This window comes from Coccinella septempunctata, chromosome 6 (assembly GCF_907165205.1).
Source record: "Coccinella septempunctata chromosome 6, icCocSept1.1, whole genome shotgun sequence".
NCBI classification, from domain to species: Eukaryota; Metazoa; Arthropoda; class Insecta; order Coleoptera; family Coccinellidae; genus Coccinella; species Coccinella septempunctata.
Window position 1 is genome coordinate 25226056 of NC_058194.1, and position 27546 is coordinate 25253601.

General features: G+C 35.5%; 3 protein-coding genes across 7 annotated transcripts in view; 2 read left to right on the forward strand and 1 right to left on the reverse strand.

The window, feature by feature from the left end:
• Positions 1-3527: 3527 nt before the first annotated feature.
• LOC123314872 lies at positions 3528-10053 on the reverse strand. Of its 2 annotated transcripts, none has more exons than XM_044900266.1 (10): positions 9902-10053; positions 8987-9320; positions 8043-8707; positions 7716-7986; positions 7503-7648; positions 7079-7425; positions 6887-7021; positions 6647-6831; positions 6317-6501; positions 3528-4943 (listed from the first exon to the last, which is right to left on the reverse strand). In XM_044900266.1, exons 2-10 carry the CDS (start codon positions 9294-9296, stop codon positions 4218-4220), a joined length of 2970 nt encoding a protein of 989 aa, XP_044756201.1. In that variant the 5' UTR covers positions 9297-9320; positions 9902-10053; the 3' UTR covers positions 3528-4217. The 2 variants fall into 2 exon arrangements, with proteins under 2 accessions (XP_044756201.1, XP_044756202.1); XM_044900267.1 differs by lacking the exon at positions 9902-10053 and adding an exon at positions 9400-9631.
• Positions 10054-10433: 380 nt separating this feature from the next.
• LOC123314873 (UPF0415 protein C7orf25 homolog) lies at positions 10434-12060 on the forward strand. Its single transcript, XM_044900268.1, has 5 exons — positions 10434-10725; positions 10777-11100; positions 11155-11497; positions 11560-11879; positions 11938-12060. The coding sequence occupies exons 1-5, from the start codon at positions 10576-10578 to the stop codon at positions 12028-12030; spliced, it is 1230 nt and encodes a 409-aa protein (XP_044756203.1). The 5' UTR covers positions 10434-10575; the 3' UTR covers positions 12031-12060.
• Positions 12061-12408: 348 nt separating this feature from the next.
• The window catches only part of LOC123314909 (E3 ubiquitin-protein ligase RNF19A-like), a 45309-nt gene continuing 30171 nt past the window's right edge, over positions 12409-27546 (forward strand). For 2 of the 4 annotated variants that reach the window (XM_044900357.1, XM_044900359.1), the window contains exons 1-2: positions 12409-12614; positions 18631-18703. The gene's annotated coding sequence lies outside the window, so the exon portion shown is untranslated. Of the gene's footprint in view, positions 12615-18630; positions 18704-20551; positions 20822-27546 lie in introns of those variants that run through there. The other 2 variants (XM_044900360.1, XM_044900358.1) reach the window with 2 other exon arrangements.

Here is a 27546-nt window from a genome sequence, read left to right on the forward strand (position 1 = left end):
AGAGAGTGAGAATCCCCACACTGTTCTCCCTCAGGAGAGGGTGTGTTCGTCTGTCCTGCAGATTTTTCCCCGCTACATAAAAAAAAATCGTCACCTCACTTGAATTATAAATTCAAGCAAACGCCGATGAATGCGGCGTATCAGTCCTTCTTGTGGAAGAAGCCAAATACTTGGGCGATAAAAAGATTAACTGGAACTCCCATGTGGACAAGAGCAAAGGCAGACACTCCCTCTGTGCTTGTCGAAGAATTTGTGGAAAAACTCTGCTGGCTTTATGTCACAGTTTTGACTGGAGCGTCAAGAAACCGAAATCAAACTTGCAAGACTCCAAAGAAAGGCATGCATCATAATTTAAAGGGGCATTCCACTCTACCCCAACTGCAGCTATGGAGATGCTATTAAACCTCCCTCCCCGCCACATCTTTGTGCGAGAAAAGGCAAGATTAGCAACTCACAAGCTCTACAACCTAACCGCAAACTATCACGAATAATTGGTTTTCGTGCCTTAACAGCTCTTAGCCGAACTGGAGGATGGCGAAGTGTTGGGTATAAGAACTGATCTCTGTGCTTGTCAAAGAATTTGTCACAGTTTTGACTGGAGCGTCAAGAAACCGAAATCAAACTTGCAAAACTCCAAAGAAAGGCATGCATCTTGATTTAAGGGACATTCCAATCTACCCCAACTGCAGCTATGCAGATGCAACTAAACCTCCCCCTCCTTCACATTTTTGTGCGGGAAAAGGTAAGACAAGCAACTCACAGGCTCTACGACCTAACCGTGAACGATCATTAATAATTGGTTTTCGTGCTTAACCAGCTTTTAGCCGAACTGGGGGTGTTGGGCATGAGAACTGAGCTGGTCGTAACAAGAACCAGAAGGGAAAAAACTTTCAGTGTCCTGCTTCCCAGCAGAGATGACTGGCTCTGCCACAAGTACCTTGTTGATGGTTTACTGACGCTAAGTAAATCAAAACCAAGCTTTCTTTCCAAAAATACCTAAATAAAAAAAAATGAAGTTATAAAAGCCTTTAAGTACGTACAATCGACAAAATTACATACCTACCTTATTTTAATATCGCCCACTATTTTATCCATTCTCTTTTCAAATAAATGGTTGGTTTCGAAAAAATTGTTTCATTTTTATTCATTCAGTGTTTTCACAATCACTATATTTCACATAATTGAAACCTTATAAATCCGTATTCATTTATCAAAAGGATATTTTCTTCATTGCACTTTGAATATAGTAACTCCTTCGTATTCCATAAAAAGTACCTACTTTATAATATTCAATTTTCGGGAATTCTATGAAAGTAGACCTTTTTCAATGGGAATATGCATATTAAAGGGAAGAATGGGTGAAAGCATACAGAGCAATGAAATAAATGACTGGAATTTGACCATTGTATTCATCGTTAGCATCATTATTCACTTCTTCATTCGAGAAGATCCGTTTTAGTGCCGCCATCGTTCATATGCGGGCTGAAATGGGACGTCAAGCTTTGGGGTTTTATCCGTGAGAAAAATGTTCGTTGTTATTTGTCAGAATGATAAAAAAACCGCATTATATCTCCCCCCCTAATCGAATCATCAGTTAGTGAGGGCTGATTGAAAAGAAATGTTACATTTCATGAAGTTTGGGCAGTAGTTCTTGAAAATTATCCATCATGCATGATTTCGAAGTGATCCTAAGGAGATTGAATGAGTCAAATTTTGTATAACGTGGAGTATGAATTGTTCTTGATGAGTAAGATAAGAGAAAATTGTAGCTTCCCCACTAAAAATTCATTCAAACCCTTGCAAGATAATAAGTTTCACATAACTGATTTTGATTATTTTTGCTAGGCATCAATGAGAATATTTGGAATTCGTGAATGCAAACCCATTTATGGAAAATTGAAATACAGAAATCTGGTTTACTCTCATTCGATTCGAATACTACTGGGCTGAATTCCCAAACTACTTCTTTCTCGAAGAGATACGCCACTGCTTGCAATTATTCGCATGATAATACACCTTGGCACACTTTCACCAGCAAAGTTTGTGAGCTCCAAAACGAGAAGGATTTCGATAGTTGAAGAAAATAATATAGTTTATTTTGTAACAGATCCAACTTTTGGATTAAAATTCTACTCGATATCACATCCTCCAAAACAGTAGTGAGTTTCAAAAACAAACAGTTCTTAGTATTAGCTTTTTGGGAAGTGGATATATTTTTTTAAGAGAAGGCAGGAGTTGCTAGTCTATCCCCATATATACATCACATCCTCGAGGGAGAAAGTGATCTATTTCGTTCGAACTTCATTGCAATCAAAAACTCCCGAGTAATTCAGGTATATACAGGCTGTCCCAAAAATTTCCTTGTTTGGGAGCCAGAGAAACAATTGAGTTTTCCAAAACCAGTTCACATATTTGTTTGAAGAGGGCGTATTTAGATGAAGAACTCCACTTTATATTTTCTAACATAGTACGCTCTATTACACGTTTCTGGATAGACCTTACTCAATGGAGTATCTAGGTCGAAAGGCACATCATTTTTCCTGATTTGATACCTGACCCAGATGGTAAAACAGTTCCATGAACACTAGCGTAATATATTCGACCATTTTTTACGGAAACCGTATGAATTGAGAGCTTGTCCAAGACAAATCAGCATTGGAAAAGTTTCGATTAAGAAAATGCTTGCTACCGATGCAAAATGGAATTCGTTCTAAATATTGATCGAGTACCAATATTCCTGATTTTCGCGCCTAGCGACATCTCTGATAGAGGAAACTCATTTTATTTCACTCTCCTGTAAGGAAATACAAGTTTTCATGAGAAAATTCTTGCAATATTTTCTATATAACATAGATTTCAACTAAAAGATGGCGACTCCCATCAAATAAGTAACATTGTTCAAGACAGTGGATTAACCATCCAAAAAAATTTCCATTGCAGCTTCATATTCTTCTACCAGTAACATGAGATATCATCAGGTGGCCAAAAAGCTAGTTTCTGCTTTCTTCCAATATTGAATTATTGATGTGGCTGTACTTGCATTACTTGACTTTCAATATCAATTTCAAGGATGGGTTATTTCACCAATAAACGTTTCGTTTCGCTTTAATAATAGCATCTTCAGGTAGGTGAAGGTAAACAGTTTTTCATTCATGGTTTTCAGTAGATCTTCACATGATCCTAAACCATATTACATTTGGTGGACTTTGGTCGGCAATTTTCGGCTTTTTCGATAGTGGTTCATCTTTTACTACTTATTTTTTGATGTTTGAGTCCAGCCTTTAGGATTTCATAGAAATTCCAAGAATTTTACCAAAAACTTCGTCAGTTTCCATGATGATAATACTCTCATCATTTTTATACAAAAGATACCACAGAAAATTCTGATATGAGCGACTGCTTTTTGCCGACGCTCTTGAGGTAACTTTCAACAAAGCAGAAAAACTTTGGGCCATATAACACAGTAGTGATAATTTCAAATCTTCAACCTGAAAAGGCAGGGTTGGTTTCGAAAAAATAAACACCAATAAATATAATATATATTAAATTCATTCAGGCAATCCCTTCAACATGTGGATACATTGAATTTTCTAGTAATGTAAAGAACTAATGAGAAAAAGGCACTTCAATTCATTTCTTATTGTCATTCAAGTATCAAAAATGGTAAATCTTCCAAAACAATATTCGAATTAAGTTAATCCAAATTCACTAATAAATATATCTACTATTTAGTCAGAGCTCTTCGTTTCATTATAAAGAAAAAGGAATATAATCATTCATAAGAAATGTTCACTACTACCCTTGAGTATTGAATACTCAAAGCTTGACTTCATTCCACTTTGTGAAGCTTTTTCAGGATTTTCTTTGATTTATTTCGTCATTCTTCATTATGAAATAGTTTGGCAGTATTTTCTTTTGATTTTACGCTTCTTATGTCCATTTTGCTGTATCTCCCTTCTTCATTATTCAAATTCAAACATTTTTTTAGGATACAGGTAGTGTTTCAACGTCAACACAACCATTTAAAAAGAACCAAATTACCTGGTTCGGATTTCTCAACAAAACACAACGAAATCAATTAAGTACGATTCAATTACTGACTGAAATATAGCTTAACTGCAACAAAACAAGTGAATAAAATAGTATTCAGTTGTGCATTGTGTATTCAATATATGGAAAACCCGATGAATCTTCTGTTTGAGTACCTAAGATGTTCATCAGAACTGTATGCGATATTTACTGTTGGTGGAGTTGTTTGGCGAAGTCTTGTTATCTCGACCAAGCGAAGATCCTCTCCTAACTTGAGCTGTGCCATACATACCAATTTTGGAGGGCGGTGGTAAGGAAGTGGCCGAATTGTCGCTGACCGTGGAAGTGGAATCCCTCTCCCTAACAGAGCTGCCGCTGCGCACCCGGACTGATGGTTTCCTCAAGGAACCGCTGGATCCACCGCTTTCTAATAATCTGCCATACTCACCCAACTTTCTAGGGGGCTGTATCATGGACCTAGCAGGCGAGTTTCTAAGACTACTAGCGTTTGAACTAAGCGAATCGCCGCCATCCGATTTCTTTCGTTGCATCTCGCTGTCGGGCAATCTGTTATAATCTCCCAGTCTTCTGGGCAGCCCGCTTCTCTGAGAGGTCCTCGGCGGCCTGGGCAGTGAACTGGGCGCCGGACAGTGCGGCGCGGGGGAGGGACTTTTCGACGCCGCCGAATTGTTATCTGCGCCATCTTGCATGCGTTGCTGCTGACTGGTCCGGCCCTGTTTCTCCAACAGGAGCATCTCGCCGGACTCGTGTCTGGACGGTGTTAGAAGGAACGATTCTGATTCGTACAGGGTGCCGTTTTTCGTACCTATACCTGCCAGTAGTGGTTTGGGTATTTTTCCTTTTCTCTGCGCAGTGACTGGATTAGTGAATCCTGGAAAACAGCAAAGACCCCGCTGAAATGGATAATAGAAAAGACACAGTTGGGACGTATCCGGGACCTGCGTGAAATTTGTTAGTATCACGGCAAGCCACCCGGCAGCCATGCAGGAGAGGGGTGGGGATTGGGCGGGGGTGGGACAGGGTGGAAATGAACGAAAACCGACCGGAAAAATTTCTTCATTCATGCCGCTTTCCACGTTTCAAGAAAACACCGAATGAACTTACAACACATATAACCAATGTACATGCGGAATCTTGAAAAATTAATAAAAAACTGTCGGTACTTCTGGTGTGCCGCCATCTTGAAAATATTTTCACCAAAATGCGCATATTCCGATGTGTCAACAAATAAATTTCTAATAAACTGTTCTAAATAGAATGTATCCATAATATATGGAAACATAATCGAAAACATAGTTTGATCTAACATTCCTTCAATAGGTTTACAGAATTATTTGCTAATTATTATAAGCAATCTTTGAAGTTTGAATTGTTCATTTTCTCCATACTAAATCCTGTGTGTTTCTTTGTTGTCTATTTGAATGATTGACGATTGTTTTCGAGTAGTAACTCCTGCTGTACGTATTTGATAAATATAATTAATGGATAGGGAAAGCAGGTCGATTAGGCCAAATTCAGTAACACCATACACTCATAAATTAAATAATTTATTCAACAAAGCATGCTGTAAACATAAAACGAGAACATGCAAATTTCAAAAAATACAGCACTGGCCATTTACACTCAAAGTCAACCTAAAAATGTGAGATGTTCCAATTGAATTCGAATATCAAAACCATCGATTTAATATGGACACTGTATATCTCTTCAAATCTACTTATTTATCCATTTACTTCCGACTCTAAATCAGTGGAAATAAGTCCAAAAATGCATCAGTACATCTGATAATTATTTAAACCCCCACATGAATGAATAATTGGGAATTCCTTCTGCAGAAATCTCCACAATACTAAAAACCTCAAAGTTTTGGTCCTAGATAGCTATAAACAAAAATATTCTGAAATTTCGAATAAGTCTGAAATGTAAGACTTCTGCACTCAAGGAATTCCAAAATAAGGAACAAATAACCAACTGTGAGGCATATGTTTGAAGCTGAAGCATATGGAAAAATGATAACCCCAAAATTTTAATGCTAATGCATCTACTCTAATAACTAATAGTATAAAATAACTTCTGTGTTGATCCATAAATGTTCACATATATAAAACATTCCAATCAGTCTCAAAAAAAATCAAATTCTGTTTGTAAACTAAAACTCACTCAAAATCTTTAACCACTCACAGACTCACGATTGACCATCGCCGATATTTCTCACCCAGTATCATCCCACAGATAACATCTAATAGAAGGTCTCCGTTTCACCTACCTTACTCAAAAGTTGAGAATCCAACTGACTATCAATCTCCTTCAGCTGGTTGTCCAGAGACTGTTTCGTTTGGTCGTAACTCTTGTTTGTTTCGAACTTGTAGGACGGCATGTGGTAAGAAGAATCGCTGCTAGCGTAGGAGTTTCCAGATCCGAATCCGGTGGTACTTGTGAGTACGCTGCTAACTGCAAAAGAAGTTTAAGCTTGCGGTATTTTCTTTGAACTCAGTTCTCTTCATGTTATTGAATAAAAACTTTATTTAGGTTAGACCAAACTAACAGAAGTATAACATGTTCCAATACAGCTCAAATAGTTTTGATTTTGACTTACCAAGCTCTTCCCTTGAGACTGTCGACCCTAAAACGTGATCAATATCTGCCCCGGCCAAACTTCCATGCGGTGTGTGGTGGGGGGATCTGCCAAGCATACTAGATACATCTTTATCATATGTATGCTTTTGGAGCACTCTAATCATGGCATCCTTTTCTGCCAGTTTGGATTCAAGATTCTTCAACCTGAAAAGAAGGGAAATTTTAGGCTTGACTTATCATAATCTTAGAAAATATTCACCTTGATTCAAGATCAGCAACTTTCTTTTGCGCCGCATGCACTTCATCCATATGGCGAATTTTTTCGTTTCTTGCCTCTGCTATGATTTTTTCAGTTTCCTGACTTGTTTTCTCCAAAGCCGCAATCTTTGCATCCCTATTTAAGAATGAAGGAATAATTTCAGCGAAACGTATTTCACACTTTCAAACTTACTTTGGAATACTAGCAGCATCTATAGCTGCTTGCCTTAGCGCATTTTCTTCAAGATATCTCTGTTCCCACTTAGAACAGTCACCTTCGAGACGCATTATCTTTTCATCTTTCTCTCGCAACCGTCTCTTCAGTTCGGAAATAGACTCGCTTTCTGGATTATTAGGCGAGTCCCAACCAGACTTAGTTTCTTCGCCTGATTGTCCAGCTTTTGCCCTCTGAAGTTCCTTTTCGAGTTGAAGCCTCAGTTTTCGCTCGGTCTGTTCTCTTCTATCACTTGCCAATTGCAAGGATGAGAGAGCTCTCTGCAATTGAGCTACTCTTTCTACGTAAACTTGTTTCTTACGATTCTGAAAAAAAATTACATTACAAAAGGAGAAGTTGTAAATTAAAGCTGAAAAGGGAAAAATCCGGATTCAATTCTCACCTCTTCTTCAAGTCGAACAACATTTCCCTGTGCATTAGTCAAAGCAGTGTCTAATATAGCAATGTGTGTTCTCTGTTCTTGTAATGTAGCTCTTTGGGCAGCTAGTTCTATCTCTTGTCTCTCTTTAGCAGCAACTAATTCTTTATCTGGAAGTTAACGCATTAAGATGCAAGTTCAGCTGAAAAAAAATTTAATTTTCAAGTGTGAACTCACTTTGTGTTATCAATTGCGCAATCAGAACTTCTCGTTTGCTCAGTTCTCTCCTCAAGTTCTCAGGTCCATTCACATCCATATTTGATGCTCTTGACAGCATCTGACTGGACAACAAATCGACTTGTTCCCTAAGAGCTCTGTTGATTTCTTGCAATCTTCTCGCGTCAGTCTGTAATTTGGTTCTAGCTGCTCTCTCAAGTCTCTCTCGCCTTTCACAAGATTGTACCAATTCTTCGTGGGCTCTGTGAATCTTCAGGACTTCCTGCTCTAACTGGATTAAAAGTGAAAAAATAAAAAAGAATCCCGAGGAAAGACATTTTTACTTACCTTTTCTGTTTTTGCTATCCTCTGCCAATATTTATTCAATTCTAATTTTAAGGCACTGTTTTCTTTGCTAAGCAAATCCACCATCTCAGCTGAAGGACAAATTTGTTCCCCACTGGCCTCATGGTCTTCTCTTCCTTTGGTTGGAGGCCTTGGAGCTGAGGTCCCTCTTATAAAACCATTAATATCACAATTTTCATTTATAACAGAAAGGTCTGGTTGGGACTTGGAAAGGGCAGCCTTTTCATTCAACTTATTGGCTTTATTAACAGCAGCATGTATAGGAGATTGCTGTGACCATTTCGGATACTCTGGTGGAGCTGGTAAATTATTTAAATCTAATGTTCCCATTTGCAATTGTAAGAGATCCAAACTTTCAGGTTTCGGTATTTGCATAGATGGAACCTTAACTTCTTTGGCTAATTGTTTCAAGAGGGATGATTGACCAAGATAATCGTCGGGAAGATCAGTAATGCCCTGCATTCCCGATTCAAAGGTGTTGACCGAGTTTGCTTCCAAACTATTTCGAACAGAATTCCCATTATTTCCCAATGAGGGAGATGGGGATGCTGAGCCTCTTTTTTGGACTGGAGATAACTTTGATTCATTGTATAAACTAGATGACTGATGAAAATTTAGGTTGATATCGGCTGTTCCTGAGTTTCGACCTGAAATAAAATTTAATTTTCCCAAAATAAAATAAATATAAAATTTCAAATGATATCCAACCGATTCATATGCCAAAATGCAACTAATGTGTAAAAAATGTTATATTTTCAATTCACAGATTTTCCGCATTAATAGTGACATCTACTCAAAAAATTATGAACTTTATTTTGACATTGACTTCCAATTTGAAATATTCAATACTATACACAACAGATGGCCTGTTATTGAAAAGGAATGTGACATAACTAAAAAAAAGAAGCTATTCCTGAAGGACCTACCCGTCCAAGGTTCATCTCCTGCACTGTGAATAATCAAGGTGTTGTAGGAAGAAGATGAAACATCTAGTGAACTTCTATTTGATGGGAGACTGTCCCGCAATGAACTCCTATTTGAATCTTGTAAATTTTCTTGTCCCTGGGGCTCTTGCCGGGCTGTATGCCTAATAACATACTTCTCTTCATTAGAAAGATTTTCATTTGAAGTGGAAACATCCGTTTCACTCCCACTGAGTGCTTGGTGAAAATTACCCTGGTTACTGTTTGGCATGTAAGACCTAAATCTATTATTTGGCTGCAAATTCGAACTCATCTCAATTCATATAAGGATTTATATCTGAAAAGAAGAGAATGGTACTTGGAATCATGACTTAATTGCTTTTTATAAGGAGATGGAAGCCCATTGAAAGCTTTACCCCTTGGTATAATGCGATATCCACAAAATTAGCACTTGAACTTTGACAGTGATTAATCTGATAATATTTATATGATTGGTTGCTAAACAATGGCCAAAGGACGATGCTGTGAAGAAAATTACACAAAGGTCAAGAGGAAATAAGATGAATCTTCAGGAATCAACTCATCTTAACACCACTTCCTTGAGTACAGAGAAATTGTTAGTCTACTCATAATGGAATTCCTGCATTAGATTCACAAAATGACCAAGAATTTTATCAGTACCAGCTTGCTGATGATCTAATTTTAAAGATATTCAAATTCTAGAACCAATAACCTCACTGACAAAGTATAAGAGCGGATAAAGGAAATATATTCCATCAGTTTATGGAGATCATTGTTAACTATCTCATCTGCAAATTACCACTCACTAGACTTCAACCTATCAATGTTTTATTGCTTTGATAACTTTCACACAATCTAGTGCTTACAAGGAATACAATGCGTGAACTAATCACTCACCAATCGGAGAAATAATCGATTTGAGGTATTTGGGCACTTCAATAAATGATTTAATTTACTTTTTGTTAAACATTTTTTTGATTTCACAAACTAAAAGACAAAAATAAATGGGAAAAAGCGCACCAGCAATAACCCAACCACCGACAAAATTAGAGATAAAATTCACCGCCAGATGGTACACGATGCAACGCGCATTTTTGAAATTCCATTCCACCCATTAGAACTTAAAGAGGTCCAGACACGTCACAATGGAAAAGCAATTGGTTTTGCGAAATATTTCGTAAGAGCTATGGAACGCTGAACAATTTTCGGGGTTTCACGTTTCCCAATATCCGCTTCTTGTAATGAATAACATAATGACAAAAATTACTTCGTTCAAACTTCAAGTTCGTTAAATGCTTACTGTTCTTCTGCCATTTTCTTATTTTATTCAACCGGTCATTGAATTTCGTAATATAGATGATATTCTTTTTAGATGCTTCTTTTCGGAGATTTTTCAACTTTTTTAAATAAAAAAAAATTATTACCCGATAGCCATCTAGCGTTGTGAATTGAAAATTGTATCATTACACAATAATAGATTCCTGTAAAAGAGCATTCTGCAGCTGTCACATATTCGAATAACCTCACTTTTATTAGTTATTGTTCTTGTTCTCATTCAAAAATATTTGAAAATGGATACTGATACTGATTTGGCCGACTTAGTAGCAGAAAAAATTGCATTTGGTGAGGCATTATTGGAGAGAACTAAAAACTACAAAAAACTAGAGGGCATGCCTAAACTCCAAAGAAACCTCAAACAAGAAATAAAGTTCTTGGAAAAAGTTAGTCTTCCGTCAATTCTCTAACAGATTTCCATTCTGTTTATTTTTCAGATTCTTGTAAATAGGTCTTACAAAAAAGAACACCTACAATGTTCAAATTTATCCCATTTTACTGCAGTATTGAACGTTTTAGATACAACTAAAGATAATGTTTCTGTTATGAAAGTATTTAAGTCTGGTGCTGCTCGGAATGTAACAGTTGATATAGTTTGCGAAAACGGATTGAAATGGATAAAAGTAGTCGCTCGAAATCCAAAATCTCTGAGTCAGATTTCAATGGGGGACACATCTTATGGGAGCCGGAGTGTAATAGATAAAGCTAGAGATTTTGTAGCAGTATCAAAACAATTTCCTCGTCTCTTTCAAACACCCTCTGTGAGTTCTAGAAAATGAAAGAGAAGCATCCTTTTTCACACAATATTTTATTAGGTGATTTTCTCTTTTGCCAACGGGGTTGGAAGGAACCTAGCTGCTGCTATTGAATCATATGGCATAATTGTTGAAGGAGAAAGAGTGGAGGATGATCTATTTTGTCTGGAAGAGTATGATGAAGAAGATGAAAATGAAAATATAAGTTCATCTGCACTGTCAACCGAAAATGCTGATGAAATTAAGAAAGTGAACTTGGACATATCAGCAATGTTGGCCTACTGTAGTTCTGTTACTAATGGTAGTGCGGGATTATTCAAGTTTGATGTACCCATTCTAACACAAGTAGCAAAATGTGAACTACAACGTCCTCAAAAACCTATTTTAGATCAATTCTTCGAAGGTATTTTTTCTATAGAATTTTTGACAAGAGTTATTCTTTCAATATTTTGAATGTTCTTACAGGAAAGACTTTATACTGTTGTCAAACAGCATATGATAGTTTTATTGAAATAATGAATACTATTGGAGGTCCTGAAGAAAAAATTAGAGGCGATAAATTACTGGAAAATGTTAAAGTACTACCAGATAATGCCTCTGTAGAAGATACAGATGATTTTGAAACGACTGAAGCATTTAGTAATATTCAGTACACACCAGATAAAGAAATCAAAGTAGGAGGACAAATAACAGAAAGATCTCTCAAAGTATTTAGGTTTGGAGATCGGATAAGAGCTGTTACAGTATCTGCAAATGCAGGATTTGTTAGAGCAGCAATGCAACAGGTGAACTAAATGTTTTTCAGCTCCCTTAAACAAAATATTTTCAATTCAATTTTTTCAGGGAGTAAATTTTGTCGTTTTCCTGCACGAATCAAGAGCCTTAACAGAACAAAAAGAATTAGAGAAAGGAAGTATTGTTGGAAATTTGTTATAATGAGATATTTTAAATAAAATTTGTGATAAACGTGTTGTCTTACTTCAATATAACTTATGTGAAAATTAATTATTATACTTATTTGGAGATACTTCTATATCTAAGAGTCTCATCTCATGTCTATCCAATGAACACCCAGTGCATTATTTAATTATTAATTGTACAAAAATTTACATTTTCCTAGAATTCATTGCCACATTAATTTTACACCGTGCTCTTAAGTTGACATTAATGCTAATGACAGTTAACATGTGAAAGCTGACATATGATCAGTTTGAAGTTTTCAAGTGACGGTGTTGGTGCATTGGCTTTAATTTATACTTAGCAGAAACAAAAAATCGTTTATTTCTTGTAAACGATTAGGAGAGCCTAATCGCGGTAACGTGAACCATTGGATTCCCTACTTTGTGTGCTAATTATAAACCTATAAAATTCAATATTTAGCGACAATCATGTGTTTAACGGTTTCAATTCAATAACATTTGGTGCTATCGGTAAACATCTGTCTTTTCCCAACTTTCTTAAGGACGAGAGATCGTTGCTTCTATTTCTACAACAACAGTTTCATCAAACTTGTGGCCAAGGTAAGCTTTGCTGATTTTTTGGAACGTTTTGGGAGTGGTGTTAAATAGCATTTTGACCATTCATATACTGAGCACATAAAAATATTGCAATGAGATTATTTACGAAGTATTTCGTTTCCAGGCAAATTGAAGCCAATTATCTTTGGATCTTTTGATCGAATTTCACCTTTGCATTCACAGCATTCATTAGATGAAAAAAATTGGCAAGATTGGGTCAAGCTCACTCATATTTTGGAAATCGTTAAATCCCTCCATATAAATCAATTGAAATCATGCATAGGGGTGCAAATTATACACCCCCTGATCATCTGTGAAGACATACCTATGTCCGTTTCGAACATTTTAGAATATTTCGTAATTTAATGATCACTTAAAAATCATGAGACAATTCATTGATAATTAATTATTATTCTAACGCAATCAATGATTAATTTAAGATATGAATGCGAAGTTTCTCATATCTCCAAAATAGTGGATGCCAGTGGCGTAACTGTAGGGAGGCAGAGCGGTCAAAATGCCACGGGCCCGCAGCTTTAGGGTCCTCACAACCTGAAAGACATTGAGCACAGAAGAGATTTTTTATTTAAAGGGATTTCCAGCCGTAACGCTATAACCTATAAGTACATACTAACAAACATATAAATTCGATTGGCAAACGGCCAATTCGGTAATTTAATTACTCAATCATTCCTGCCGTACTGAATTATTTTACTCTACGGAAAAGCACGCCTAATTAAACACGATGTATTATGCTCAATTAAGCCCTAAATTGGGGCGTATTTCAAACACTCCATACCGGCAATCTAGACCATTCATTTATACATTGAATGATTCTGCATCGGTTCATTGAATCAACTCTTGAGAGACGTTTGAAAATTTCGATATATTCAGCATTTGACTCATCGAGATGTTTGTGTTTGTTTTCAGGTGACTGAGTAGATTTTTAGTGAAGGAGAAAAAGCATTGGCGTGCTTGGTATTTGACGCTACCTCCTGCTTACTAACTTCCCTATCCCATGCCTTCATGCTCTCCATCACCTGGTGCAGCTTAATTGGATGTTGCCTACTAACAATATTTCCTTGTTTCCTTTTTTTATTTAATAAAATTTCTTGTTCTTATGTTACTTTTATTTTTCTTTTGCCTCGCTTTGATTTAACAGATATAGAGATGGGGTGATTGAGCTTCAGTACAAATTATCGGATCGGAAATTCGAAACATTTGTACATTAAGGGGGCTAGATCTAACATTTACTTTATGTATTTAGTTCATAGTGTTGTTCTTGTTTAGCAGAAATCGCATTCAGCTGAGCTGACAGCATTTTCCCAGAAAACGGGGGCTAAAAATACTGGAAACTCCTGACGAATTAATAGTGAAATATGGTCGACTTTAGACCTAGATCTTCATAAAATTTTGGAGCGTAGCAGAGGAAGTCTCATGTTTCCCACCTCTATAACTTCGTGCAATCTGCTGATAACTTAGAGTATTACTTAGAACTAAATATTGTTGGGGACTTAGTAGGTAGATTGTGTAGTGTGTAGTGTCAAATCACGTGATTTACGACTGTAGTTAGTTCAATGTAAATGACTTCAATGAGTAAAATACGAGGTAAAATAGCACCTGCTCAAATTTTCTGTAATCATTTTCTCCTATTTTACGAGATTTGCCACTTTTGAGGGTATAGTGGAAGAATCTGTATAAATATCTATTTTTTTTTATTGAAAAATTTCCATCCAGAAATCGAGAAGAAATGGTTTGGGGTGAAGTTTTTTTCGATTCCAACACCTAACTCAAATTAACGAAGAAGTTTTTTTAAGACAGGTTTTTTCTTCTTTGGCTCCGCTGATTTCAATTACTCTTGGTGACCTCATTTCGAAATAATTCTACGCGAAATAACATCGACCAATCTATATACTCTCTATACTTCCGACCTTCGGCAAGCTAAATGAAAATGTATGCGGCGTTAATCAAAGCAACGAATTGAATGCCCAAGTGACAGGTGATTTTCCATTCAATATAGACGGTTCGAGATTGTTAATTGAATTTTACGGTGATCGTAGACGCCCACGATGCAAGAAAAACGTGAAATAATGCACGTTCAATCAATTGAGTCCTTATAAACGTATTCTCACCAAAATTTCAACCCGTTCTATAATCTCTACGTAGTTTCGAAGGAAAGAAAAAAAGTAATTTCATCATTGAAATTCATTTTACAGCTGAAATGAACAAATAAACATTATGGTTAGATAGGTAAATAGACATAATATAAATATAGCAAATGTGTTTTACATTTCAAATCACCCGCGCTGGGATATATCAGTTTCGTCACTCATTTGAAGCACTATCATTGGTTTACAGAGAGACAGCGCAAGTTTCGTGACTGTCAATGTCCGCTGAAAATACTTCGTGGTGATACATAATCACATAACTAGAATAATCAATTACGATAGTTTTGAGTCGTACAAAAGTGAGGAATCTGTCACCACTGGATTAGATGAACTAACCGTTCAGTAACTATCCACATTTTATTAGGTTTAGGTACGACTCTCATGCAATGTTTACTTCGTAACGAATTAAAAAAGAATGTTCGAACTCATGTAAACATCGGTATACTCAATTACGACTTACTCAACATTGTGAATAAACAGTTATTTTCTCATTATTCCTAATGAGCCGCGGTTTGTCGTCCGGAGATGAGCATTTAGCATCAGGAACCAACGGGATATACTCATAATATTCATTTAATTTTTTTGATGTGAGGAAGAATCTCGATCAATCATGAGTTTTGAGCAGTTTGATTAATGCATATAATTTTTAACCGCTTTTCACCTGCGTCATTCATACTGAGAACATAATTTGAGTAAAATCGACTGAGCAAGTATTTTTTCTTTCCGTCTATACATGGATTTGATAGGGTACTTGAATCTGTGTGACGTGACGAATTATCTTATTATTTCGTGAAGTAAGCATTTAGTACTTATTACTCTATCCAAGGATAAAAGTAATGAAATTTTAGGGTTATCGAATTTAACATATGTATAGATTTCAGTAATAGCTTTTTATTTCTGATTGATTATCTTTTCCATTGAATGAGAAATAATAAGTTTTTGTTACTTCAAATACTAATTGCATATTTATAAACTGATATAATGAAGGAATGTGGATATCGTATTGAAATTGGTAAACATTTATTCGAAAAGCAAGTGTAGATATTTGCATGAAAGTTTTTCCTTGGTTTATGTTATTCGACTTGTAGCAGACAAGATTATTTCATCGTTATTTGACTATTAGAGATAAAAACAATCAACATAAATAGACTTTAATTTCTTCGATATATATTCACTTAGGTAGGTATATGATAGATGCGTAATGGCAATGTAAAGTTCAATGTAGTTTTCCGATAAAAAATAATTATTGTGGGCAAACTACGAGCAGAGCATTTTGTCTCCTTTTATGTGTGTATAATTTTAAAATTAGTATACCTACTTAAAGGTAGGTGCTTGTTTTTTCGAGATAACTTATTACCTACTGCTTTCAGTTATTGTTGTTTTTTTTTTTGTTTGGGGAAACTCAATTTTATTTCCTGATGATAATTAGTGTAGTTAGTTATGTGTATATATCGTATTCTTTATTTGAGATATATTTGTATATTTTCTGTAAATTGACTAGATATTGCTGAAAATGAAAGGGTCGGTCCCGTTTTACTAGGGAGTATTTTGAAGAACACCAAATAAATATATAACGTAGTATAAATAATACACAGATTAAGAGAAGAACCTTGGTGTACAGGGTGATTCAAAAGTCCTGGTCATAACCTAGTTAAAAGAAGAAGAAAAAAAATTAAATGAAAACTCAAATAACACAAAAAAGTCGGATATTCGAAAATTACAGACACTCTAATATCATTCATTGCTCTTGCTATTGTTATTGCGAATATAGAGGCTTCACGAGAATATGTATTTCCTTGAAACACTCGCAGTGCTCTGCTGGTGGGTGGTTGATGCCACCATAATTCATAAAACTATTAGGTAAATAAATTCCTCTAAAGATTTCGACCATTCCAAAAACCTTTCTGAGAAATATTATGTGCTATTTATCACCCACAGTATAAAGGAATAGCGGCAGTATTCTCAGAAAAGAGAGACGCTTCAGAAGGTTCAGGTGATTCTTTTCGAATTACTGTGATTTTTGGAATTACTCAGTTTCTGAAGATCTTTCATTGCTCCAACGTGCTGAAAATGACGTGTCAGTCTTAGCAAACATCTAATATTCTGCATCTAATGTTAGCCCCAGTTTTAGCCGAAATTTTTTTCTTAGATTGCCTGTAATGCGCGTGATAGTATTAGGAAAATTCAAGGAATAACATGCTTGGGTGAACTTATAGGAATTTCTTCGAATATTATCAGATATTGTATTAGTTTCATTGTGCCTATTATTTACCTGTTAAACAATGTTTATTCCTACTTAAGTGTGAGATTCAATACATTCTATATTTTGGCATGTAATTATATACTTATATCTGTGTGGCTTCAAATACTCAACGATCGATCCCTGGCTATGCAGCTTTCTTTTGTGGCATATTTCCAAGTTATTCATAAACATTTACATTCCAATAGGGGAGATAATCAAGGAAAATAGTTTCATTCGGGTAGTAAAAAATTTTGGAAAGTCGTTCGCTATTCTGCCGGAAAATAAAATTATCAGCAGACTCTCCTCATTTTTCGAATGAATTCCTGATTATTGATTGAAAACGGCCCAAACTTCAATATGTTCCACTCGAAAAGACCTCCTATTTTAAGAAACATTGTATATTCAAGAGCCCAACTACATATGTATCAAGAATTTAAATTGGATTCAATCATTTCTTTTTATTCATGCACATATATTTCGTAACGTTGTTAATTGCCAACTTCGTGATTGAACTTATTCATATTATTATAAATAGCTCTCTTAATTTCCAATGTTGGAAAGTAGCGGCGGCAAAAAGTCCCTATAGCTCTAGAGATTGAAATGTACATATGGGGAATTTTTATTGCATCGTATAGCATATTAGAAAGCTTGTTACAAATTCAACTCCCATCTCCACATCGAGAAGTTTTGTAATGAATGAAATTCATGAGAGATTGAATATTTCACTCGCACTTTCTTTGTTTTTGTGTGATTCCTATCAGTAGGTGCTATAAATGGTAGTAAAATCATTCCATTCTCGTTTTTGATTAATGAAATTCACCTTTTTGGATCATTACATCCAACACTGAACGTCTAGCATCACAAAAGAAATAATAGAACCTTTATGGACTATTCACAGTTTTTTTTTTGAGACACATATCGAAAAAATCTCAAAAAGCATTTTTCTCATGAACTGTTGGAGAAACCTTTGTAATGTGAAGAATAAAAATCGAAAACCTACCAAAGCAAAAAGGTGTGAGGTTTTAGGTTCCTTAAGGTTGTAAATTTTCTTATTCCAATTTCGGTTATTGTTTTGTAGTGGAAGGATCTGAAGATTCTGAAAATTGTTACATTATGTGTAAAAATAAGAGCGATTTTCAGTTGAAATGAAATTTTGTTGAGTGATGTCCCTAAAATTCATTGACATTATATTCAGTAAAATTATTGAAATACACTTTCACTATTCCTATTTATTGTTTTTTTTTTCTGGCGCTCAATTCCAAAGGTTTGTTATTGGAAGTAATGGACCACAATCAGTTTTCAATTTCAATTTGTTCATATTTACATCATGCAAGTACGAAGTTATGTACGCAGTTGTTACAAACATATAGATGGAAAATTACTTTCAAAGTCAATCAAAATCGAATTAATTTGGAGATGAAGCCTTGAAAACATGCAGAATGCAAGACAAATATTTATTTTAACTATTAACGACTCAATGATGTATATCTTATATACTGCATTTATGTACGTCTCACTGTTCTAGGCTTGTTTTCATTTTCATTATATTTATAGTTGGTACCTAAGGTTATGAAAATGATAATATTAAAACTTGACTTTCTTTTCACAGATAAGGTGCTGTCATCCGATATCTCGAACCAGAAAACCATCAACGGCAAAATGATGATTTGAAGGACACCGCAGTAAGTTTTACCACAATGTATTAGCTGTTATATAGTAAAAAGGTACAAATTGATAGAAATTTCTTTGAATTAACGCAATTTTTCATTATTTTCAATAACGAATACCACACAATTGTATCCTTAAGTGAACCTTTGAAGATGTACCCCCAACAATGATACTTTTTTTAGTATTCAGTTCATTATATGGTGAAACGCCTTTTTTAGATGAACGTTGAGGACTTTTTTTGCTGAATTTCATACAATTGTAACATACAGTTTCAATGGGCACAATCTACTGACGTAAATGAACATTATAGGAAAAAATAGGCCAGAATTTCCTCTGTTTGTCATCTGATCAATTCCTTGAAACACCAGATGAACTGCTACCTAACAAAGATCCATGTAAGAGGTCTGAACGTTACCAAAAACGTTGAAAAGTTCGAAAACTCTGGGAATTAGTGAAGTTTAAACCTCGGTTAAAACTAATAAATAATATAACCTGTCAAACCGTGGGTTTCTGCCTAAAAGTTTATGGATGACCTATATAGTTACACCACGAATTTTCGTCAAGAAGATTTGTTACTAGACGAGTTGCTCTTTCAGAACATACATCACTTTCAGCTCTACAATGAAAATTCATCGTGGAGCTACAACCCCTTTCAATCTATAGATAAAAAATCAAGAATTCGCGGCCAAAACTGGAGCTCTATTTTCAGAAATCCCAATCAAAAATAAAATTATGCTGTTTGCAAGTGAAAAATTATATTAATCTTCAAAAGTCTGCGTGGAAATTGTTTTTAACAAAATCAATATTCATGTGTACAAAATGGCGAATGCAACTTTATACCTCTTGAAGGGCACAGGTTCTTCCTCTTCGAAGTCATCGATGACTGTTAAAATCAGCAACGAAACCATCGTTTATGATTAAAACCATAACACATCTTCTGTAGTAATTTGAATACAGTGTCCCAGAATGGATGGATAAACCTGAAACACCTCATGGCTCATATGGTTAACCTATTGGACGTTCTGAATAAAATACTTCGCTTGTCAAATCAACAAAAATTGGCGTCAGGTGTCGCATCGTAAAGTAACCTGAATAAAAATCGAGCATCTTCTGAAATGAAGAAATGTGGAGATTTTCTTCGAGGATAAATTCCGAAATTACCACTTTCATAGGATGGGGGTGCATATGTAGATGTAGGTGGGTAGCAACATGCAAAATTTCACATCTAAAAATTCAAAATTGCGATCTGTAGCATCCCCACAATATTTTCTCTATTTCTACCAGAATCAATTGGCTTCTTCACCCTAGATCAGCATAATCCTGCCGAAATTGAGCTCGATAGCATTTTTAATTGCGACGTTTCGCTTGTTCACAATAGATTGGATGCACACGCATGACATGGATTGAATAAATTTGTGACCGTGGTATAATTCGTTACTTTGAAAAAAAAGACAAGTAAAATTTTGTTCAAGACACCAAATAGCTCTTCTATGAGGTGTTATAGGCTCACCTATTCATTCTGAGATTTCCGAGACACTTGTATCCGAGCCTGTATCACTTGCAGCGAAGAAGGATAAGATTGAATAATCCAGAAACGAAATTTTCTAGAGGAGGGTTCCTTTCTGGCAATAATCCCTTCGATTCGGGTTGTAAATAAACAGACTTTCACTACTCCCCTAATGATTTTCGGACCTGAATGGAATCCTTTACAATCCTCTCGATGAGCATTGAATGGTACACGGATGCGTACGTTGCTTTGTCTTTTGCTTTCCATTGAAAACTCGTCCCACCACCGGCAATCAGATCCCAGCAGCGGACCCGGTGTTCGTTATCTGACTAGCCCCACGCAAACTCGAGAGGCCCGTCACCTGGACCTAGTGCGATATGAGATATCATTGAAAACGATCAGTTACAAACTGTAGGATTTTACTTGTACACTCGGTACCGTCATTTGTGCGTCAGCCAAAGGTGCAAGTTGTACGAAGTGGTGATTTTATGGAACCCGGATCCTTGTGGACGTGCAATTACGATCCTTTCACGTGAAGTTTAGTTTTTCTCTTGGACAAGTTTGTTTGTGGTTGTTTTGGTTCGAGTGTCAACATTTCTCCTTCACTAGGATTGTTTTATTAGGAGTAAGTTTTATTTGGATTATCATGAACAGGTTGGGGTGGTGTGGCGCTCTTTAGGAACTAAAACCATCACCTTGACTCTACAGGGTGAGTCAATAATGCTTGATCGGTAGATAACTGTCATAATTTATCTGTATATTTGGCATAGGCCACCTTTTTTCAACAAATTCTATAGTTATAATGGTTTTAACCAAAGATATCTTGAGAACCGTTCGAAATAAACGTGTGAATTCCCAGAGAGTTTTCAAGTCTTCTGCAGTTTTTCGGATCAGTCTACAGTTGGTCTGAAAAAACTCTCAGATTTTTCAAAAATTACCTTTAATAAATGTCAATAAGACAATTTTTTCTTCATTATTCAATTAAGTATTCATTCATGAATAATTTATAAAATTCATCTTTGGCTTAAAATGTTAACCGAGATGTTAACATAAAAATAAAGGTGACCACCCACCAGGGTATCCAATAGAGAAAAAAAGTTCAAGTAATGACATTTTTTAGGAGTAATTTTCGAAAACTTCCAGCGTCTTTCGGAGCAACTGTAGAGTGATCCCATAAATTGCAGAATCCGGGAATTCAATAAAAAAATTATTCATTTATCTCGAACGACCTCATGTTAAAACCCTCATTACCATGGAATTTCTCGAACAAAATGGTCTACGTCAAAGAGGCACAAGGTAATATCGTCCCCACTTTCGGACCACAAGTCAAAAATACTTTAGTTTATGCGCTAATTAGAGTGAATTCCTCCGAAGTTTGAATCATTCAATCTAGTACAAAATTACAAAGGGTTATCGACGAGGTTATCGACCGATCAAGGACGTTGACTCACTCTGTATATTTGTTAGATCACATGTCTCCTTGTCTTTTTGATATTTCGTGTTTATAATCAGCTGTTATAGTCTAGATAGAAGCTGAATTTAAATATTCTAGGCCACACACTATAGTTGGGGGCCGACGATATCGGGATGTACTCGAGCGTCGTGGAGACCTAGTGGATTTTGAAGATTAGATGGTAGAAAGAAAAAAAGGTTCTATGATATATGCACTTTCAGCGGTGGGGAAATCGTCTGCAGCTCGATCTGCAGGGTCTCAAAGATGTAAAAAAAATCGTCAGGTTTACATACTCGAGCGAGTCAGATTAAGATAATGTATATGCTCTACGTGTCTCTGATAATGAATTCATGCTTATCTGACAGTTTGCGCGGTGGGACTGGCCGTACGGAAGAGTTGAAAATGGTAAAAAAAATTCCAGCGTGTCAGGTTTGTGGAGGATATGTTAATTGGACCCAAAGGAAGCTACTTTTCAAGGGATTGACAATTTGGACGTGACGCAAGGTCACAGCAGTCCTTTGAAAATTAAAAAAAAAATCGTTACTTGTACATACTCGAGGGTGTCAGATTTTTATACAGTTGCTTAATCTCGGTGTTTTAGACGTGTTGAGCCATCAATCTGACACTAATCAGGGGGGGTTTCTTAATCTGACACTTTGAAGATGATAAAACTCCCTTTTTTTCTCGAATATTTCCCTCCATGTACCTCTAATCGTTTTTGTATTCATTATGAAAGTTGTAGATAATAAAATTCTACACAACTTTTGTCTGAAGCAATTTTACATACTCTTAACCGTTCTCGAGTTAGAGGGCGATAAGGGCGAGAACGAGGGCGAGAAGCTTAGGCACGCATGCGAAAGGGCAAGGTCAATGTAGAATCCCAGTCTAATCTACTATTGTCAAAATGACAAGGTATTTCTATGATGACAATTTCGAAATTAGTCACGAAAATTTTAGTGTTGTCTGTGACCGAACCTTAGAATACTATTTTCAAACGAGTGAATTGTCGCTTCATCATGTATCGCTAAACACCTCGTATTGGGGACAAAATTTTTAGAAAATGTTATGCTCTACAACTTTTATAATGAATGCGAAAAATATTTGGAGCCCAGGCAAGGAGTTAGTTCAAAAAAACTGATTTTTGTGATCTTTATGGCCAATTTTTATTGTTTCGGCTTGCTAAAAATGTCAGATTATATTTTTTCCGTTATTCTTGAATCATTAGCTTCAAAATAAGAAAAAACGCCACCGCGCTCGAGAATGTACACGTGACTTTTTTTTTGCAACTTTGGCGCCCTCCCACACATTTTCGACGCGCTTAAATTGTCAGATTAAGAGAATATACACTTTTCAATATGTAATTAACCACATATATCTTAATCTGACACGCTCGAGTATGTACAATGATCGTTTTTTTTTTACTATTCTGACAGGCTGTCCTAGACCTATATACAGGTCAAATTTTTGGTAGAGGTACTCTACAGGGTCCAAGGTATGTCCCCTTATATTAATCTGACACGCTCGAGTAAATCCCGAATTTCCCTCTTCGGCTCCCCAACTACTAGCATAAAATGCAAAGAGATTCCTTCTGGTGGATTTTCTTCACTGTCCTTGATGCTAATGAGCTTATAAGATTTTTACATTAGCTATTCTTCTAGTTTTGCTAGAATTTTCCATTACCTTAGTAGGTCTGGGGTAATTCGGACACAGATCATCAACGGACCATCTTTGGTCATGAAAAGGCTTCTGAGTATAGGAATTGTGTCAGGGTTTCTCCCTAAGAACTAAGAACAACATGTGTCCTTGCGGAAAGGACGATATTTTGTGAAATGCGAGGTGAAATGTTTGCCACTAGATTTAAACCTGTCTAGTCTAATGTCTATCAGAAATTCTCATTTTTTCTTCTGTTCAATAGAAAAAGAATGATTTCTATCGAAGATTATATGAAAATTTTGTTGACAAAGAATTGAAAATATTCGAGTAGAAAGAGCTTTTTTCGGAAAACTTTTGTATACAAATTTCTAGAAAACTACACCTAGTAGCCGGTATATTTATTAGTCGAAAACTAGCCCTGTGTAAAAATTTATTCATATCTGCCTATCTAATTCAGAGGATTTATGATAATCGAAAGATTTTAATCGTATATTCAACTCCATTTGTTTTTAATTAGACACATCAAAGTTGCTCTTGTTGACCTTTGTCAATATTCAGCATACTCTGATACTGTGAGATGAGAGAGGGAAATCATTTGAGGATTTATTTCGAAATGATTTAATGGCAATATAATTCGAATATTAAACATCATTTTGATGGGATTGGAATTTAGAATACTCATTTCTCCTTCAACTACTTGTCCATGAGCGTCATGCGATTTTTTTCGTCTTGGAATGTGACTTCCAACGGGTCAGCAATCAAAAATTCCCGTTTTGTTATTTTCGGATCGATACAATGTTCGGCTTCGTATGCGGTGTGTTTCACTTCAAGTTGCGACGATTCATCTGGCAGAGCGATTTTCGAATTCGTTTTTCAATATTGGGTGTGCAAATTATCTGTGGCCAAATATCACATGGTCATTCTAGAGGGAATTACCCTAATTATCCAATTATCCGTTGTAAAAGTATTAAAGATTCTAATATTCTCTTAATTTTCATAATTCTGTTTGATATACAGAGTGTTCTATAAATCTTTGACGTTGAATAGAGTTCCTCAAAGTCGAGGAATTTTTTTCTCTGTATCAAGCCGTAGAAACTTGGGTTTTCAGGATCTCGCAGCATTTATACTACATAGATTATCCGCATTTGGTGTGTTGAAGCATTATAAATGATTCGCATCCAAATTAGTCAACATCTGAAAGTTTCGTTTACCATTTTTATATTTATCCCATGACGCATGATATGACATAATATGTATGCCTTCATAAAGATATCTTTGGAACTTTTGAAACATTTCTTATTTGAAAAATTGGGTAGATAGTTCATACTCATATACATGATCCTAAAATGTGTTATATTAAATAATAAAAGTTCATCTTTATCAGAGTCTGCTTTTCAAATTTTTCCTTGGAAATAATATGCTGTATTGTGGATATTATTCGATCCAAAAGATAATTTAATTGATTAAATTATCATATTTTCTTAATTGAACGAGTTTTTTTTTTAGATTTGCTGTAGAGCTTCCTGCTCTTGAAGGTTAATGGTCGTGTTTTGAGACTACCCAAAAAATACTCTCAGTTTCGATACAATTTATTTAAATTTTGGAGCATGTACATATCATAACTAATTTATTTTGTGTTTGTTATATGGTCAGTTACAGGATATATGTATATTTTATATACATGCACGATAGAAATAACCAGAGCAGGTTTTTTTTTTAATTATATCATACCCCTTCGATTGAACTGCAGTAAATTTGAGTTAATTTGAAGAATACCAAACTTGTTATGTGACGATCACATAATTTACCTCTGTTAATTACTAATATAAAGATCTGAATAGATAGGTATCATAACAAGCTAAAGAGAACCTCATATTATCAACTCTGAATCGATTTCAAGTTTCGTTTCACGTTGAACTTGATATTCATATTTGTAGTATTCACCCAAAAAAAAAAAAATTTATATCTTAAAGAATAATTGTATCTAGATGAGAGGTAGGTAAATTGCTTTCAGCGTTACAAAAATATATATCCGCGAACCTTGATATTATGCTTATTCGAACCATATTTGAATTCTAAGGCGATTTACGTAATAGATAGTCAGTAATTATTCAGATTATTCTTTTTTCAAGAACCTGCCATTTCTTGTTTCAGCTGCACGAAGCAGACTGTGGAATTTAACTTACAATGAGATCGATAAATCAGAAGTTTTTTATTGGCTGCAGTCTAGAATATTGATGAATTAGACTGAGTGCTATTTAGAATTTTAATAGTCCAAAATTACGGTTTATAAATAATGCAAAATTATGAATTCCATTGACTGGATTCAATACTTTGACGCAATACGCAATGAATCATAAACCTAAAAGCTGATTTCGACGTAGAAACGGAATCATTACAAATCACTAGCTTGTATGTATTTCGGTAGGTCACGGTCATAGTGAAAAATAAAACAACGACGTGTGTTTCGCTATAACAATAGCCTATCAGGTGGGCGAAATGAACCTTTATTAACCTTTCACTAACTTATGTTAACATCTAGGAAATTACTTCCACGTATCCACTATACAGGATGGTCCAGGTCGAAACCAAGAAATTTTAACCACGTATTCTACATCAAAAATAAGCCCTAGTTTGTCATATAAACATATGTCGAGAAATATTTCCTCTCCGAGATACGGGGTGTTAAAATTATAGAAAAAAAATATTTTTTATTAATAACTTTCACACTGCTTGAAATATTTTTATGAAATTTGAGACATAGGTTTTGAGCGTCAAGGAGCACTTTTTGCATAATATCATTTCTTTTTCATTCCACCAGTGGCGTCCGTACTGCAGCGAGACTGAATATTTTCAGATGAAAAATGATACGCCAGTGGTTTTTCCGAAAATAAAAATTACTATTCAAATCCCTATTTAATTTGGAGCAAATTCGGTCTCTTGACATTTTGCTGCACGAGGCACTTTTAACACCCCGTATCTCGGAGAGGAAACATTTCTCGACATATGTTTATATGACAAACTAGGGCTTATTTTTGATGTAGATTACGTGGTTAAAATTTCTTGGTTACGATCTGGACCAACCTGTATAACGCTCTTTGACAAAATCCCATCTTCGGGGGACAATGTCTTCTGACTCATCATGGATTATCACAGCAGAATAGCATTCGTCATCCACCTTTACTCCATTGACTGGCTCGTCTTCGAAGAAAAACGCTTTATGATTCCTCCAGACTACAATGCTGACCGAACAGTGAAACATTTTGGATGGATTGCTCAATCCTTCACCATTTTGATATTTACATTGTTCTACTAAAGAGTAACAAGTTGTTACTCTTTGGTTCTACTTCATCATGATGAGCATTTTGGATCAGTTGACTCTGACAGATCCACTGAGGGACACACAAGTGTTGGTTAAGTTCATGTTTTTGTGATTTCGAGTGGTTTTCATGAATATCCTTATCGTTTTTCTGAGGAAATTTGGTTCAGTGCATATTACTTATACCTCAGTCGCGTTATGATAGAAAACCTCGTAGAAAACAGACGATTATTGACTAGTACAACTTAAAGTTCTGTGATCATGAATGCCATATTTATACTCCATTCACTTTTATTTTAGGACTCGGTTGGCTATGGAAATTTGACACATTTCACTCTGTGAAAATGTGGGGTTATGACGCTTGTCAAAACATTTTTTGGTTTTAAATCAACGCTATGTTGCCCGTTCTACGTAAAAGTTTTTGTTATTACGTATTTTATCACAATATCGAATCTCACGGAAAATATGTGACGAACATAATTGAAGTTTATACGAACTGATTGAAGGCATACCAAATCCAGTTATTTGCATGAAAAATACTAGAGATCAGTATAATCATCATAATATGCACTAGCTTGAGGAGAGTTAATGTTCGTTATCTTCTTTGGCTAAAGTTTGAATACGTTACATCAGTTGTAGATTTCAAAAATAAACCCGAAGATGAAATGCATATGATGCAGTGGTTAGGAATGGGTAACTCCCGAAGGAATTAATAGATAATTACAAGAATGTTGAATTCTTCAACAAAAATCATCTTGCATTAATATAAGTAAAAGGAATTAAAGGAAGTTTCAAGTCAAGATGAACTTCACCTTTGAACAAAAATTTCACATGAATGAACAATTAACAGGACAACTGGCGTGTATTTGAGGCTGTTCATCTTAAAACATTGATATCAGTGGCGGCTCGTGGTCATGAGAGCTGA

Coding starts and splice junctions, on each gene's coding strand:
- LOC123314872 (XM_044900266.1), bottom strand. CDS start 9,296: ATGAGTTCGAATTTGCAGCCAAATAATAGATTTAGGTCTTACATGCCA. Junction 7,649..7,715: donor TGCGCAATTGATAACACAAA/GTGAGTTCACAC, acceptor GTTAACTTCCAG/ATAAAGAATTAGTTGCTGCT. Junction 7,022..7,078: donor GATGCTGCTAGTATTCCAAA/GTAAGTTTGAAA, acceptor ATTCTTAAATAG/GGATGCAAAGATTGCGGCTT.
- LOC123314873 (XM_044900268.1), top strand. CDS start 10,576: ATGGATACTGATACTGATTTGGCCGACTTAGTAGCAGAAAAAATTGCA. Junction 11,101..11,154: donor GTCTCTTTCAAACACCCTCT/GTGAGTTCTAGA, acceptor ATATTTTATTAG/GTGATTTTCTCTTTTGCCAA. Junction 11,880..11,937: donor TTAGAGCAGCAATGCAACAG/GTGAACTAAATG, acceptor CAATTTTTTCAG/GGAGTAAATTTTGTCGTTTT.